We start from the raw sequence: 19,087 nt of genomic DNA, 5'->3' as shown, positions 1-19,087 counted from the left end.
ATGTAGCACACACTTTCCAAGAAGTACATTTTGTGTTTTTCTCTTGTATTTTATGTTTTTTACAAGCATATACACCCAATTTTCAATGTAATGTTCAATGATTAATTTGATAAATAAAACAAGAATAAATGTCTGATGAAGGGAGCGTGTGTTCTCCCAAAACGTTACATTGAAAATTGTGCATGTAAGAACCATAAGCTACAAGAGAAATAATTCCACAATGCAAGCAATATGTACGTACAACATCATCATCATTTTCTGTTTCCGTCAAAAATAAAATATGCATATCCTTACACATGGATAATCACAAAGAATATAGAAATAAGCAAATTACCTCTTCCTTTGAATGGAGGCAATGATGTCTTAAGAACTCCCAGTCCAAACCTTCCTGTATAGTCTTCAGAATAGGTAATCCTTGCAGAACTATATCCTCTGGCAAAGGAGCCTTTTCTGCCTCCTCCTTGATATTCTTCAGGATATGGAAATGATGGCCATTGTTGCCTGAAAACAATCAAATTCAAGAATAGTCAGTAAAAATTATGTATGCACGATACCACTTTTCATAAAATAATGTATATATTTACAAATAAATCAAGTCGTTCAGTAGAGAATCTATATAGAATGTATAAAAGATGGAAACTTATCTATGTGAAATGCCGATAGGCTAAAACTACTGCTACTTTCTTCAATTTGTTTCTTTTGTATGAATAATGACGTTTAGTGAAAGGCTCACAAAATGGTAAGTTAAGAATATCTAAAATTTGACTTGGATATCTATTACTTAAACTGCTAAAAAAGTCACCACTGCATATTTTGTGTGGAATTACTATTAACAACAACAGTTGAAAGAAAACAATTTAATGTATACAATGTGTCTATTTGTTACAAATTATTTATTGTTTATTTATTATTTATTTATCAAATGCAAAAGTTCCACTGTATTTTAATTTTAAAAGTTCAATAGTATGAAGTGAACAAATTCACAATGCAACAAAACTTTGGATAAGTAATGTTTTCACAATCTTCACAATACAAAATACATTTATTTTACACCAGTGTGTGAAAATGGATTTTGAGATTACATAACACCTATTTTAACCTTTAGCGCCCGGATGGTTGATATTTCAACCACGTCTGCATTTCTGTTGAGAATTGATGCTCTATATATCGACCAGCAGTTCACGGCAGCAATTAACGCAACATTTCTTGAAAACTACACAAGATATTTAAGTTCTGTCTTTTTTGATTGTTTGTACACATATGAAGGTATGACATACTAGAACTACAAAACAATATCCATTGTTACTATTATTAACAGGCACCGTTTGATAGTCCTTTGCTTCCTTTCATTATCCCTGCAATATTAAGGGATACACAAGTTTGAAAAGCATGTGCTTGAAAAGGCAGCAGCTTCAACGAGAATAAAGGTGCACGAGGCTCCGTAGTATAAAGGTTAATATTCTGATGTAATTCTTCAATACATTAAAACCAAGATTGGGTATTTACGCATAAAAAAATGTTGTCTACTTGACATGTAAAATATGCATAAAAATGCAGCAAATATGTAAGCTAGAATAAAATTATTTATAATAGATAGGAGAAAACTGAAATTATGGAATTATTAACTGAAAATCCATGTCCCTTTTGGCAGACAAGCACCAGGCAATTGTAAAAATCAAGAGGCAATGCCCCTGGTTTTGATACCCGGTGGAGGCACATAGTGGTTCAGATTCCACTTTAAACTGCAGGTCCACTCCTGATTAACTTTTATGTGCATAAAGTGGACTTAAAATACCAACTCAATCAACCAAAAAAAAGAGGCAATGCATAATGTAAGTTGAGTTTTCGTAACAAGTTGTAGGAATTTCAGCATGTTTTTCAATAAGATCACAAGGACAATTTTCTCCTGCCTATTTATAATTTATAACTAACAATCACCTTTCTCCAGAATCTGAAGGTCAATGTTGATTAGATTCAGAAGAGAAATCACACGGGACAGAAGAGTTCGTGAACTTCTCCCACAAGCCTTAATGATGTCAACATCGTCTCTCAGCCAATCAGCACAGACTTTGATGGCATCCAGCAACCCCTCCTCCACAAGAAGCTCGATCAGGTCTGCTGGATCTAGGACCTGGTTGTGAACCTTCTCCCGTGAATCAACACAAGTCTTGTCATCTCCTTTGTCAGATGTAATGGAAATCTTATCATGCTTGTTATTAACCTCCGCTGATTCAATATTATTGTGCAAACCATCTCCCTCATTGCCATTTGTAAGGCTTGCATGTAACTTATCTGCTGAGCTTGACGACAGGTCGTCAGAATTTAACATTTCTGCAGAGTTCACTGACCCATTGCACTGTTCATGATGGTTCTCTATTGGTTTCCTTGCACCCTTTCTCATCTCTAGAGGAAACGGATCATGGTCTTCCGTTTGGCTATCTTTGCCAGCATCGTAATCATAGTCTTCCTCGCAATCTGAACTCATGTCTTCTTCGTCTGGTTCTTCATTCTCACTGATGTTGGAGTTTCCTTCATCTGAACTGCTACTAGCGTACTCTATTTCTCCTGGAATATAAAAATGGAAAGTTACTCTGTGTACAGTACATGAAATTGGAAATGTTTCAGAACATATACAAAAACCCATCGCCGGCTGAATGCTGCTTTGTTGTTATCTCCACTTTTCATGAGAGACGAGTTGATGACGTTATCATGTTCATTACAGGTTAATGCATGTAAAGAACAGCAGATAGGGATTCGTTTTTATTTGTGAAGGTACCAGGGACCAACATCCAGTGAAGGCTTCATTCACAATATATGGACTAATGAGCAGATAACTTGCAACTTGTGTGCTGATGTGTCTATAATATCAAAATCAATCAATATTTATTGCTAAGTTCTGCTTGTTAAAAGGAGGAAAACACTTCCCTGTGTGACTTGAAACTGCCTGTGCAGAAAGAAAAAATAAATATTTACGCTTGAAACATTTTAAGCACTTATAGGCTCCAATAACAAAAAATATGCACTACTGAATTTGCATATAATGATTGTATTACCTTGAAACCTGTGACTGACCCAAAGATGTTCATTTATTATTTTTTGTTTAATTTTGTGTTTAATATGCATTATGATATATTTATGTTGTAATAAATTACTATTTTGTTATGTTCCAAAACGTTGAATTAATATGTATAATTAATTACACAGGGCCGCAAATTAAATTCAATTTAATGTTGTTTTTTGTTTAATAGGTGAACTTTATTATTTGTGCCATGCTGATCACGAATATGAAATTCGTTTTTCTCTATCACGCAAGGTTTTCTTACAAATCAAATTTCAAAATTTGGGCTTTGTCCAATATTGCACTGTTTTATTATAATTTTTCTTTTCTTCAATCAGAATAAGTAGCTTATCACACTAAACACATCAACATGTTTATTTTAAATTGAATATAGACAGACACAAAGGACCCATATAATATAGAAAATGACATATAGCAGTATATAATATACACACAAGAAAATCATTACACAATACATATTTTTCAGTTCTGTTTAGCATGCTTTCATCTGTAAGCTTTCCTAACTTTCTTGTGATTTTCTTTTGGTGTTTCTCTGTACAATGCTCAACAGTAGTCAGCCATCATGCTAACACTCCAATATCCTTGATACCTTTTCTCCATATCCCTCGTGTCCTGATGGAACCGTTCGCCTTGTTCCTCACTTAATTCACCGACATTTTGTGGAAAGTTATCAAGGTGTGAATGCAAAAAATTTAATTTGAGATTCATGTTACAACCCATCTCTTGAAATTTAAGTAATATATTCTGAACAACTTCTCTGTAATCAGGACTTTTGTGGTTTCCCAAGAAGTTCAACACTACACTTTTAAATGCTATCCAAGCATCTGTTTCCTCGAAGTCTTTATCATTCATTAATTTCCTAATGTCTGGTCCAACAAAAACACCTTCTTTCACTTTGCCGAACGACAGGGATGGAAATTTGTTGCATATGAACTGGAAACATTGTCCTTCCTTGTTAAGTGCCTTCACAAATGGTTTAATCAGCGCTAATTTGATATGAAGAGGGGGAAGTACAACTTTCTCAGGACTGACTAAATGTTGTTGTACGATGTTCTTTGAACCCGGGTTCAACGTTTTCCGTATTGGCCATTCTTTTCTTTCCCAGTGGTATTCGTGCCCTACTATCCCACTCACAGATGTAACATGGCATTTTCGTATATCCAAATTGTAGTCCAAGTAATATGCTCAAAACTTTAAGATCACCACACACCAACCAACCATGGTCCTCATATTTAATTTTATTAAGAACAAGTTGCATATTGCTGTAGGTTTCTTTTAGTGACACAGAATGAGCAATAGGAACTGAGGGGAACTTATTTCTATTATGTAACAGATCAAATTTTAAACTTGTTTTATTCGAGTCAATGAATAGCCTCCAATCAGTTGAAAGACAAGGAAAATTTAACTTAGTCAGCAAACCGGACACATCACAACAAAACACGAGAGAATCTTGTTTCCAGAAATAAGGCACAAACTCTTTTTCTCAGTGTCTGTACCAGGAGAATGTTGTTACAGAAGCCAGCAAGTTCTTTTCGTTAAGTCTGGAACCAAGAAGCTCAGCTGATTCTTTAGATAAATTTAGGTCTCTATCTAAATCATTGAGTTCGCTTTGAGTGAACGGTATAGGGTCACGAGATCCGTGAGGGGGGTCATAAATGTCATCTTCCATTTCACTTCCTTCTACTGAATCACTTAGTGAACCAGGATCACTTACACACTCAAGACTTGATGGAGGTGTCGGTACAGGCAAGTCTGGAGGGTGCAACACAGGTCTCATTGCAGAGGGAATATTGGGATACACTATCCTCTTCTTGTTTCTAATATTTCGACCTACAATTTCACAGGAACAGAAGTAACAATCATTGCTGTGATCCTGAGGTTCCATCCACACCATGGGTATTGCAAATGGCATAGATGGCCGCTTTCCCGTGCTCTAGTTTCGTAAAGATTCCATACATGATCTACATACCTTGTGTGGGGCCCACGATTTATCTTGATCTCCTAGTTTCATTTTAAAGTATGCGTAATATGCTCTTCTTACAAAATCTGTAATTTCCTGTCTCTGTGCCCGGAGAACAAATTCACCGCAGATGTAGCAAAACACATGTGGGCTATTCAGACAACCACAAGATGCCATGGCCACACCACAGTAATGTAGCACACTGATCAACCAAATGTTAATGTAGGAGATAAACGTATCTTATATACCATGGAAGCAAATTAGGACTTTTGACAGTTACATATAAAATTAATTTGAAATGATATATCAATGTTTTACATAGTATTATTTTCAGCATTTAGGCAAGAGACATATTAATTAATTTAAATAAAACAAAATTTCTCTGTTTTTAAAGCTTATTCGTCTTTATTACTTGTTGAATAATTTTGAAAGGTACCAGTGACATCTAGCGACAATCACTTCAATTGCACTGAAACGTGCATACCACAACTCACATATATAAATCGTGAATTGTAAAAAAATCTTGCGTGATGTGAGAAAACTAATGCCAATTTCAGCATCAGCAAGTTCAAATATATGTAAAACACCCAAAATTATAAAAACAACAGACCCCATGCGGCCCTGTGTTATTGATAATGTGAAATTGCGATGTATAAATTTCTATACACATTTTGAGCATAGCAACGAAAAAAAAAAGACAGTAGATCAATAAGTGAAAAATATATTGAAATTTTATATAGTGACGTCCGAATTTTCTTTGAATTTAGCAAACTGTAAGTACATTTGGATAAAGGTAAATATTAGGATGTTTCGTTGAAGTGTGTGCGAAAGACTTGCTTCAAACCTACTTCTGACCTACTGCAAACGTATGAATATGATCTCAGATACAAAGGCTGTGTGCACGAAAGGTTCAAAAACGGGCCTGAAGAACAGTCTTGTGGGAAGTGAAATCATGTAGTGCAATTTAAAAGTGCCAATTAAATGAGCAATTGAGCTTCCATGCAGTATGTGACATAGCAGTCATGTTTACTTCACTTGTTCACTTGTTTGAAATCACTGAAGTTGAAAGTCAGCCAGATTTTGGTTGTAGTTCTTCCGTTGTGTGTAAAAGTATAAGAATTTTTCAAAATGCTGTGAGATTCCTATGGTTTACGTAAAATAATCAAAGAACACGAAATGTGCCAAATTCGCATGTATGATATATAGTGTCTCAAAAAATCATAAAGATGTTCCAACAATATTGCAACGAAGGCTGTATAAGTGGCGCTAAATCATTAGAAGATTTTTAGATGTAATAACAACATTATCCACCTGTAATTTGGCCCTTAGGGGACATCAAGAAGATGTAACAAACGTACAAAGTAGTTCTGGGAATTCTCAATATCATAGACTTTCATAATTAGGAAAAGAGAGACGCGGTAGTATATAAATACGAAGAAACTAGTACTCACTTTTATCTGCGAAGCTGTTTCTTCTTTTTCGATTAATTTCAGTGCCCACTGCCACTGTCCCCATCCGTGGCAGTGGACACTGAAATTAATTGAAAAAGAAAAAATCAGCTTCGCGGATAAAAGTGAATCATAAACTTCTTAAAACTCAAATTGAAAATAAGAAAAGCAAGACAAAATACTTAACTCCTGCTATTTAAAATGAACTTACGTATTATAATGGCATCAAAACAGATGTTGAGAGGCATAATAGATGAGGTTCTAAAGGCATATCCCCTTATTTTGGATACAACCCAGGCAGGATATTATTAAAATTGATCAATGTCACTTGTAATAGGCATCAATATTAAACCTGTTCTCTTAACATTTTATACCAGTTTTTACAGATTCAAATTACATGTATGTATTTTCATATTTGTATATATCTGATATAAATGTAGCCATGAATTAGTATTTCAGAAAGGACTTTTTCTTAAGAGTTGCAAAAAGGAAGGGGGGGAGGGCAGAGCATGTTAGTTACGCTACTGGTCTTGCACCTTTCACACATGGCCAAAACAGACATTTAGGGCAATAACTAATCTAGGCTCTACTAGTTAGTCTGAATTACAGTAACAGACAATTACTCACCGTCACTAAAATCAGAATCCTCTGAGCTATGCCTGCAACGTCTCCGTCTTAGCTTCCTCAGGTAATTGGTTCTTTTCTTTGGTTTGCTTTTCTGGTGATCTTCTTCAGATGAGCAACCATTCACCATCACACGAGATTTTGTTTCCGTAGGTTTCTCGGTGAGGTCCACTTCCTGGGCAGGCAGTTCCTCCTTGCAAGGTGTTGAGGCTGGTGACGGAAGCGAAGGAGAAGGAACCGAGAGATTAAACACCGAATCTTGGATGTGATGTATCACCTGCTGTACAAGCTGAGAAAACACTGCCAATGTGAATGCTACTACTGCTGACACCTGCTGGGAACCTGAAATAACAAAATATAACCATTCACATCTCAGGGAACAAAAATTGTATTAGCAAATTAATGGAATAACATTTGTACTTAGTTGATGTAGAAACTGTCCTTCTGCACATTGCTTGCTTTGTTTTTTGTTATTTAGCATCCCATTTCAGCCACTTTTGGCTAATTGAACAAAAGAGGATGAGTGATGTTATGATGAAATTGATAAAGGAGTACACCCATGTCCAGGTTTGGATTTGAACCCAGGAAACCTTAATCGTAGCATGCTGTGCTAACCACTCCACCACGAAGGTTGGTTTCCTGGACATGTCATGTGGAAATGTGACTGCAGGACCCAACAAATCACAATCTCAGTCATTTATGGATGTGATGCGATTAGCACCATGCTGCATGTACCTCAACTTCCGCAGGGTTTCCTCCAAATATTCTTTATTAGAGATTGGATGAACCTTAGAGAAACTTCATGAAGGGGCAGTATTTGAAAAATCATCCATACGGGGAATCAAACCCAGATCTCCCATATAGCAGTCAGCTGGGAAAGCCAGAAGAAACAAGGGTCCCCATGGATGGAATAGCGTAATAGCTTTTCATTAGTTTCTTTGAATACTTCATGTATCACTTTCTATATTTTCACCATAAAAAATACACAGATTTTCACCATGAATTTTGAAAAGTTCTACCACACCAGCATTCTTGGTCTCCCATTAACTTGATATTATTAAATCAACTTAAATACCAACTTGGTAAATCAGTGATAGCCGATTTCCGAACTGAATTTACATCTACAGTATCGGAACACTGAATGAGAATATTGTCCACCCATGGTCTGTTGATTACAAATTATCCATGATAAATAACATTAAGAAAATTACATTGCACCAATGTTCATGCAAACCCATACATTTTTCAACTGATTCATTCCCACTCGTCCCTTACCCAAGAAAATTGACATTTGTTCACTGTTGCTGCCGTGGCCGGTCAACTGGGCCAACAGAATCGTTTCTCGAACACTACAAATACAAGCCTGACTAGTGGTAGAAGAGACAAATAAGATGCACACCAACAATAAATCTTCACCTACTTTAATTTTTAAAAATCTGTTACGGTATTTACTGATTTCAAGAAGCAATAAACGAAACACAATTTCAAATATTATAATTAGGAAGAGGATTTCTAGTTACAAACTCTCTCTATCTCTTTATAGATCTTTGCATTTCAGGTGCACAGCTCACCTCTACTGAAATTCCACAGGACTTAAAATGCCTACACGGACCATAAATCTCTAAAGCCCTGTTTGTACCTGGAAAATGCCTTTTAAACTTTTTGCGTAAGATTAAAAATAACTTTTAGCAAGTACAACACTTAATCTGATTGGCAAAAGAAGCAATGTAACAGCAAGGGGTGTCAATAAATTATCTATGCAAATTTCCACCATTTACCAGTCTGCATCACCAGATTGGAAAAAGCTGATTGGATGAACCTTGTTGAATTAAAGGGACCATAATTGTAGCATACCAAAGATGCAGGCTGTTTTGGAATGGAATCCTAACTACAAAATCATTCAGTTGTTAAAGCACGGCAGGTGTTATTCCTGGTTCCCAACAGTGTAAGAGCACAGGAAGATTCCAAGAATATGCTTGTCTGATTGGCTATTTGAGCATCTGCTGAAACCACCAATATCTATTACAACCACCTAAAAAACTTAAAACGGAGTTTATAGTCTCCTATATCCCTCCTTTTAGCACCTAAGAATCCATTCCCTAATAATAACAACAAATTATTGGCTATAACAACATGATCAAATTAAAGATACATTTACAACAATGTGTGGAGGAATCCACAAACTAGAATTCATGTTCTTTTTTCCTAATACTCATATGGCACTTGCACCTTATGTGAAACTGAGCCTTATTCCTCAACACTAATGCAGAAATAAATAGAATAAAAAAACAAAATGCAGGGTGCAGTTTCATGGGGGAAAAAAATGCTTTACCACGTTTTCCAGGCTAACAACCCAAAATTTCCAGAACACACTCTTAGGGCAAGTAGTGTGAACGAACATGTGTGGAAGAAGGTCATTATAGTTTAGCTTGATTGAATGGGTTTATTTTACTTGAAATGTATTGACAAATGATTAATAAAGGATTCTTTCTCAAAAAATTCACAACAATTATAGTGCAAATAATACATAATTACAGGAAAATTTAGTAATATATTACTCCAACCAACTATCTACAAAACTGAAGCAAGAGTGTGGTAAATATAAAAAAAAAACACTTATTACAGTTGATTTCTACGTGATACAGAGTTCAAACCATGGTCCATTTTACCACAGTATTTAATATAAAATTACTACTCTAACTACTAGAAAATTTCTTTCTTGTCCTCTTTTCCTCAGTTCGTTGAAAATTCTACTTTACTGCACTACTACAAAAACACCGATTTTTCCAAAGTAAATTTCACTGACATTTCCATGACTTTTTCCAGGATTTTCAGACTTGAAAATAGACTCACCGGTCTTTTGCAGCTTTCCAACGCACATCAGGGTCATGATGACCATTTTGAACACCATTTCATCCCTTAGATACTGAGGTCTTTCATGGTCTTCCTCTTCCACTTCAAATAAAGACAGCTGCTCCAGATTCACCTGATTGGCCACAACCTCCGCATCAGTAGGAAATGGCTTAGGGTAACACAAGCACTGCTGAAGATCTATTAAAGTTTGATGGCACAGCTGAAAATATAAATTGCACGTTGTAATTTTCACCCTAAACTGCATCATGAAGTTCTTCAGTATTTTGCAAGGATCGTTCAAATATGAATGAGAATGTCATTCCAAGAAATGCACGAAAGAATGAATGGAAAAGCAAAGGACATATGTATGATTGCTTATTTTACTTCGCTGTTCTGCCAATTTTGGCTAATTGCGAAGATGAGCATGAATGATGGTGAGATGAAGAGATGAAGGGACAAACACATATGGACAACACATAACACAAGTCCCGTAGAGGATTATACTGCCCAAGGTTACTTAGTTTGGCAAAAACATTTTGGAAACTATGAGATCAGGTGTAGAACAAACATCATGCTATGTACTAAAACATTTAATGATTATGTGTAGAGCCACATAATTATGGTGAATAAAAGAGTAGTTATCAGAGTATTAAGTTTATTCTTGTGTGAAGGAGTCCCTTTTTTTCTTCTCAATATTTACAGCAGAAATAAACAAATTTCTGAAATTTGCGTAACATGGTTATTCAGACTTCAGAAAGTGTCATGTCGCTAAAAAACTAACTTTTGTATTTAAGAGTTTATTTAGCATTTTGCATAATTTTGTGACAAAATTTATTAATTAGTGTTTTATTTCACATTTAGTGTTTCCATAAAGAACCAAATATATATACATCAGGGTATCTACGATTTTTTGATTATGAAATTCCCTGACTTTTCCAGGTTTTCCAGGCCAGAAATGAAAAAAATAAATAACTATTGTACTTCCCCATTTTCAATAAGTCATTACAATTAAGGTGGTGTAAAAAATCAATAAAAAACGTGGCATATATCAAAGCTTTACAATGTAACCTGTATAGAACCTCAATTATATCAATAATAATTAGAAACAACAGAAAATTAGGTCATGTACCTTTAGAAAATACGCAATAAGGCTAATGATTATATTTTTTAATTTATTGAAAATAGTACATATTTCGGAACTTCAGAATGTGAATGGGGCCGGTGACCAACCATACACCTAAAAAAAAATATTCACGGGCCATAATTTTATATTATGGAAAACATCGAAATCTGTCTATTAAAAGGTAACAGTTCCGAATGTTTTATGATTTTTTGAAATTTTCCTAGCAGGAAGACTAATTATCATAGAATTTTCGCATTCATTGTGACACGAAATTTGAACCTTCCTTAAAACAATGAGCACTGTTTGAATTCGAAAAAGTTATTTATGTTGAAAAATAAACTTCAAAATGACCTTACGCAATCATACACGCTTCCCATGGACAAGGGATTCTCCGGTTGACAAGTGACAGTAAGTATCGCAAACTAGTGGAAATGAATGTAGAAATAAATCGGAACCTTAGTAGAGTGCATTCATGGTCTTTATTTTAATTCTAAGACAACCAAACCTGACCTTCCTAACCTAAAAACAAAAGCATATATTGACAAAATCTTAAAGTAATCGCTAAAACTCTGCAGTATGTGTTAACAGACATAAATCGAAATCGAACCATGTAAAAGTTGCATTTGTAGCATGATGAAATCGTAATAAAACAAAAGGAACTTGGGCTCATTTTCACCACTTTTCAGCATAATTTCATTCTACATGCAAAAAATACGTAAAATTACTATCGGCATCAAACCAACATTCCTAACCTAACAACGATGTGTGACCAGCGTACGTTTAATTCCTCTATTTTGCACCAGTTTTTAAAAAATAAATTCGTTCTAAATGCACGAAACACATGCATATTCGAATAATGACGTCCCTGATACTAAATAAAATCACTAATTTCTCGGGTGTAACACATCTCTGCAATGTAAAATCTATGACAATGAGCAAATGAACTAGTTGATCAGGTTGCTTCTGAACGGGTCGCAAACGAAGGACTCAAATTCACAGAACAGGTTCACAGGGGGAACGAAGTAGCGAGTCCCTTTGTTTTTACTTGGCATCCGCACCCGTCCAGTGTGACGTCAACCACAGCCAGTTACGTGGAATTCTGATCTTCAAGGCAGAAAGTATTACATTGTCTGTGGATCAAGGAGTATACAGTTATTGCAGATCCAAAACCAATAAACTGTCCAAACACCAACCTGCTCCGCTTCACGTATTAAAAGAGAACGGGTTCCGAACGGGTGTGTTCTTGAAGAAAAGAAATTTCCTCACCACACACAAAGCTAAAGCAACATTTTTGCCGCAAGAAATTCTGAGGATGGCTCGTGCGTAGGTTTCGTCTTGAGTAGCTTGTTCTCTAAGGAAAAATTTCACGCCTCTTCAAATTCCGGTCTTGAACAGGTTCACAAGAACGAGTTGCAAAATGAACGGACGGTCGTAACGAATCCAAGAACCTAGATCCGAGAGTGAATAAATATAGAATCGAAATGCGAAGGAACCACAATTTTGTACGTAACAGACTAGAAGTCATAACGACGAGAGGAACAAGTTTCTGAACTGAATCTTTTGGGGGGACTGGAATCACAAGAACCGAATTCGGAAGTGGAATGAACCATTCGTTCATTTTGTAACTAGTTCTTCTGCAACTCCAAAATGCACGTAAATTCCAGAAAATATGCAAAATTCCCTGACTTTTCCCATTTTTCCAGTCGTGTAGCAACCCTGATACATGCATCTCCCTGGTAACCTTATTATCACTGACTGATGTAATTGAGCAGGATACAAGTACAACTAATTACTCGTCCCATGCATATTTAGTTTTTTTTTTAAGGTGTGAGGTTCATTTTCCTACAATATTTTGTTACTAAATTAAGCAATCAAGTGAAAAATAGTCCCCCCACCACGTTTGAGGACTGTGAAAAGCATGGATTGCACACTGATTGTCAATTGTCATCAGATGTAAACATTTAACTTCTCAACTCTGCATCCAAGCCATGCTATAAAACATGAGCGAACAAGAAACTCAACACTACGGCCATGTTGTATATTTCTGGAGGTGGCAATTTTAGCACAAATGAACACAGATGGGCCCACAGTAATAGATAGATTTTGCAGTGGAGATCTACGTCACGACTGGTCAAATGTGTTGAGATGTAACGAAGAATCAACAGAGATGATCTTTTCCTTAGGTCACAATTCATTTTCGAGCTTAATCTTGTTACTTAAGACTTCTTGCCAATACCATCTTATATAGTAATCATTGTTGGGAGGTAGTATGTGGAAGATTACCACTTTAAAATATACTAGGAATGGACAGACATGGAATTTTGGCTGATACCAATAAAGTACCGATACTGAAGCTTTATTTCAACATTTATTAAAAAAAATATTATGGAATAGAGATTACATGTATATACATAAAAATTTTAACAAAATGACACAATATTGCACTAAATTGTAAGATATTTATAGATATATCAGATTGGTAAAATTATTATATAATTTTATCGATACACTGATATACCTATATCAGGCAATACCGATAGATGCTGATTAATCTGTCCCATCACTAAAATATACATGAAGATTATATCATTACACTACCTATACTGAGATGTACAAACAAAATGATGTCTTAAAAATCAAAATGCACTACAACTAGTAAATTATTATTAACACAGTGGAACCTAGATTTTACATTCACGGATTTTACATTTTCCCGCATTATACATTCAATCTTGATGGTCCCAACATAGCAATATGCTATAAAATTTTCCTCGATTTTACTTTTACCAGCTTGGTGTCCTGTAAAATGTAAAATCAAGGTTCCATACAATAATGTACGATATGAACAGATAAGTGGGTTGGACCTACCAGCATTGGAAGCTAATTTATAGTACATATGCTACATAGATTACATACCTGGTGAGTATCTGGTGCAGCAGGCTTATCAAAAAACCAGACATCGATAAGCGTTAAAAACCTTGATAAGCAGAAATGAATATGGTCTGTGGGGTCAAGTATCTGGTTGTCGGGCTTTGTTTCCAACGAATGTTTCTCCAACCAGGATGTATTTCTTTCCAAGATTCGTTGCAAATTCCCTTCAGCTCCATCAAAGGTTTGTGGGCAAGTCAAGCTGTCAAAAGAAAAGAAATAGTAATTTTATCAGATTGATATTCTTATAAATCTAAGTAGTAATTCTTGGCCCCTTAATTCATACAGTCACTTGGTTCTCAGTAACACGAGTTAACCTCTACCCTAAACTTTTCACCACTATGCAAAAATTCCTTGCTTGTCTAGTTGAACTTTAGTACCCACCACATATACCCTTAGTTTTAAATTTTAGCAGATCGAGCTTCTCATGTCTGTTAACCCTCTTGCAGACCAGTTTTTCCAGGTGTGGATTTTTCGTGATACTGTAATGTTCCTCAAATCATGCACACACATTAAAAATAGTAAAATACTTCTTGGCAGAAAAAATAAAAAAAGTATAATTTACCTAAAAAGAAAGTGTATCAATCTTAGAAACAAAATTTGATTTTGGTAGAAAATTTTGTCGACCCAATGCAAATCATTTGAAATATGTAGATAATCACCATGGAAGACCACTTCAGCAACATATACTCATGGCCCCTAAAGCATTTTCGGTGAAAAAATGCAAAGGTTTTGGAAATCTGATATCTCCCATCGAGCCTCTAATTGTCACTAATTGATTACTGTCCCTAATTGATCATAAAACTGACATGTAACAGGAATTCACTAAAGTTTCACCTACTTCACTTCAATAATTAAAAGCCAGCAGTTTAATAAACAAAATGATAAACAGTGCTATTTGATTGAGAATTTAAAATTTTTGGTGCGTCAGCACTTAGGTTATAAACAGTGATATGAAAATTCAGACACTCGCAGATATTTACATAAATAATGACAGAAAAAATATTGAAAAAACAAACCCTGTCTGCAATATCATCTTGAAATAGGACATCTAAATATAAGCAAATAATAATGCAAGATATACAGAGTGGCCAAGATAAAAGAGGCCCCGTGTTATACGTGATATAAAAAGAACATTAAGGAAGTAAGAGCTGCATTTATGTTACAAGAATTTTTTTCGCACGTTGTGTGATGACGTGTTGTTATTTTTTACCGCTAGGGCGGCGCTCGAGCGGGGTCACGTGATGTCGAGCAGCGATTGAGTGATCAGTGCTGCTGCGTTGTCATTAGTCGGTTTGAAGCGTGTTGAGAAGTGCTGCAGAATGCCTTTGTCAATCGAACATTGAGTATACAGACAATCTCAGGGAACGCTTTGAGGTGCCTCTGCATGATTTGAAAGTAGGCGTTTGGTGTGCTGTTTCAGGCCAACGGATTGTAGGCCCCATTTTCTTTCACAACACTGTGAACTCGCAAGTGTATGTAACGGAATTGTTGCAACCATTCATAGCGCAGCTAACGGATGAAGATCGAGAGTATGTTTTTCATAATAATACTTTCCTACTCTGTATTCTGTATATACAATAAATGAGTGAATTGTCTGTATGTTGTTTATAAGACATGGGGCCTCTTTTAGTTTGGCCACCCTGTATTTCTAAGATATGTTCAAAAGGTAACTCTCATTCACCAAAATAGCATTTGAAAGCAGTAATAATTAAAAGAAATTGGGAATAATGTACCTTCCATAACATTTTCACACAACATAAAAATTTCTATACAGTCATAAGTAAAGGTAATGAGATCAGTAGGTAGTTTAACAGATCATCCAATTGAGGCAGAAGCACTAACTTTCCAATTACTAATTCCCACATATTTTTTTAAGGGGGAAATAATCATGTACAGTCATGATAAAGTTGCTATGTATCTCTTACCATCGCATGTAATGATATGCTGCATCCAAGCTGTAGTTGGCAGAACCTGCCAGGGTACCAAGTTGATTGTGCGGCATTCCTACATCAGGATTTAAGTTGAAAGCCTGCATGAGTGGAAAAAAGTATATATAGAAATAGGCCATTAATTATAAATACCAATCTCTTACAGAAATAAAAACATTTAAGTGACAATATATTGGTAATTGTAGACATCAATAATTTTAATGATCAATTTGTTTTCGATACTTTGGGAATAAAAAAAGTATCTTATTCTTAGTTTGATATCTGATAAAGGGAGTGTGTGTTCTACCAAAACGTTACATCAAAAATTGTGTTTATGTGCTTATAAAAATTGTAAACTAAAATAATTCTATAATGTTAGAAATACGTACATACAAGAAAAATGTACACAGTTGATGTAAAAACAAACAATATTATTCTGTGTGTGGTAGCCATAATTACTATCCCTACAGTAATAAAAAGTAGGGGTGGGATAGATTAAGCAATCGGTACTCACTCGGTATCGGCCAATATAGACATATTGGTGTATCGGTAAAATTACTGATTATTTTACCAATCCGATATATCTATAAATATCTTATAATTTAGTGCAAAATTCTGCCATTTTTTTCATAATTTTTATGGATAATCTCGAAGCCCTACTTTTTATAAAAATAAATATCTGCACTGCAGTCAACTGGAAACACACTTTTATTAAAGAGGTCAATGAACTATTCAGGTTTTTCAAGGACCATTTGGAATTTTACATCGGATTGGTAGAATATCGGTTATCGGTATCAGTCAAAATTTCATACTGGCCCATCCCTAATAAAAAGACATTTAAATGACATCAATTATGAGTTTCTATACATTTCCTTGGAAATATATAGTCAGATGTATTACGAAAGAATAATAGCAGTAAATAGCATAGTTCAGCACTTTCAAAACAGTACTGTGCCATCAGAACCAAAAAATAATTCTATTAACGCTAACTTTTAGACAAAAACAGATCATAAAAGTATATAATGTTAGACACAAGTTTCTGGCATGGGAGGGTACTCATATTTTTGTCAACAGCGAATGTGTTAAATGTTCTATTAGTTCTATTATTTTCTTAATTTCATGAGACTTACTTGTAAATAATATCTGGTTGGTAGTCCTGTGTCCCAGCAAGGATGCAGATCCGCCAGATATCTGCTAAGGTCACCAAGGTAAACAAGGCATCTGTGTGCTGCCTGTCTGGCCCACTCCACTCCACTCACTTCTGGTAGCTTCCCTCCACCAACTGTTTTACCTGCAGATAAATAAAATAATAATAATAATAAAAACACTGTTAAACATGTGAAATTTCAAAGACAAAAATTATGCATTGCGTGGAAGTTTCCATTCATTTAAAGGTACATTGGAAATTCGATATTCCTTTCTTCAGAGCACCAAGCTGAAAAAACTTAAAATGCAGGAAAACATAACATCGAGGAAAATTTTGTAACAACTTGCTATTAACTCTGATAAACTTCCTTTTCATTTTTCCGCGTAAATTTCTTTTGCGATCGATTTCGCCACCCGTCTGGTGGCTTCGTCAGGCGTGTACTGTCTTGCTGCGGATAGCATGGTTCCTTCTTCTTCCGCTTGTGCTCGTGGCGGCGATAGTTGACATAGTCCTTTCACTTTTTGCTGTTCCCATGCCGGAATAGTGCTTCCTTCTTTTACCGCGCAACAGGTAAACATAGACTCAGCCAAAATAGTCATGCAAGCAAAATCCACATTGGAAAGGTTTTCAAAGGAAACTTATCCATTAGTGACCATGCCCGCCGACCTTAACACTAACCCCGGGGCCCTCAATAAAACCTGGCTTCCCGCTGTCAGGAATATGCACACCCACCCAACCTGATCCTCCCCCACGACAAGAAACCAAGCATGGGCCTCAAGCGTTCGCAAAAAAGCCCACCTGCATATGCGAACAAGTGCCGCTCCAAGAAAGCAGACGGCAAGAGTGGGAACCACCGCTTACAGTGTCAAAACCCCTTTGCACGGTAAAAGAAGGAAGCACTATGCCCGCACAGGAACGGCAGAAAGTGAAAGGACTACGTCAACTAGAGCCGCCACGAGGACAAGCAGAAGATGAAGGAACCACGCTGCCCGCAGCAAAAGAGTACATGCCTGACGAAGCCACCAGACGGGTGGCGAAATCGATCGCGAAATAAATTTACACGGAAAAATGAAAAGTAAGTTTATCAGAGTTAATTACCTATCTCTGTGTAACCACCAAACAGATATCTTTAGATACATTTTGCTATGTTGGGACCATCAAAATTGAATGTATAATGAGGGAAAATGTAAAATTTGAGAACGTAAAATCGAGGTTCCACTGAAATTTCTTACAAACCTCAGTGTATTCAATTTTAATGTAATCTTTTCAAAAAACTGCACAACTCTTTTATTACTTACAAAAATCAAAGTAGTTCACATCTTACAGAAAAATGTGGAACTACAAGCTCAGCAATAACAATATAAAATAGGGCAAATAGGATTTCCATTCTCTATGAAAACATGAATAGTTTGTTTATGTGACATAATATCATTTTGCATTGTAAAAAATCCCCCAGATTCCCTTCTTTAATCCTTTCAAATCTCTCCACACCTATACCTGGGTGTCTCGCGAGTAGATTATAGTAAAGCCCGAAGTACAAAAGGAGGGGTTACACATAAAATTTTGTCCTTAGGTTTGTATATAATGCAACAAGTACAGAGAGTGAATAAACAACTGGTAAAAATAGCAGTGTCTTGGGAGTTAATTCGTCACAACAAAACATTAACTTGGAGGATTACATGGATTTATTATATGCTGTCCTATATACATATTTACATAGAGTTTCCATATGAGCATTGACCAAACCAACTAGTTTCCTTAATTCAACAAAGGCATACCTATGACCTGACCATTGGTACTTTCACTAACACAGAGTTAGGTTAACTATCTCTGTGGCCTACCCTCGACTCGGCCAGTAATGCAACCTTCTAGCCAAACTAGTAGGGAGCGTTTTATTTGCATTTTCTTATGCATCATTCTTACTCAGCTCTCTAGGCACTCGGATATGGCTCAGAAATATCTTACAAAATTCAAATCTTTGCTAATGGGAAAAA

The 19,087-nt window shown here is 35.7% G+C and overlaps 1 protein-coding gene across 1 annotated transcript in view; it reads right to left on the bottom strand.

Annotated features, from left to right (window-relative positions):
• The window catches only part of Smg5 (Smg5 nonsense mediated mRNA decay factor), a 98,825-nt gene that overhangs the window by 68,898 nt on the left and 10,840 nt on the right, over positions 1-19,087 (bottom strand). The window contains exons 4-10 of the mRNA XM_083140852.1: positions 17,077-17,237; positions 15,944-16,047; positions 14,004-14,217; positions 9,965-10,184; positions 7,115-7,453; positions 1,939-2,565; positions 335-501 (exon numbers count right to left, since the gene is read on the bottom strand). Of these exons, the coding sequence (XP_082996978.1) occupies positions 335-501; positions 1,939-2,565; positions 7,115-7,453; positions 9,965-10,184; positions 14,004-14,217; positions 15,944-16,047; positions 17,077-17,237 (1,832 nt within the window). The remainder of the gene's footprint in view (positions 1-334; positions 502-1,938; positions 2,566-7,114; positions 7,454-9,964; positions 10,185-14,003; positions 14,218-15,943; positions 16,048-17,076; positions 17,238-19,087) is intronic.

The sequence above is a fragment of the Lepisma saccharinum genome, chromosome 19, assembly GCF_977018435.1.
Source record: "Lepisma saccharinum chromosome 19, izLepSacc3.1, whole genome shotgun sequence".
Classification (NCBI taxonomy): domain Eukaryota; kingdom Metazoa; phylum Arthropoda; class Insecta; order Zygentoma; family Lepismatidae; genus Lepisma; species Lepisma saccharinum.
Note: the sequence above shows the minus strand (reverse complement) of the source record. Positions and strands in the feature narration are given on the sequence as shown.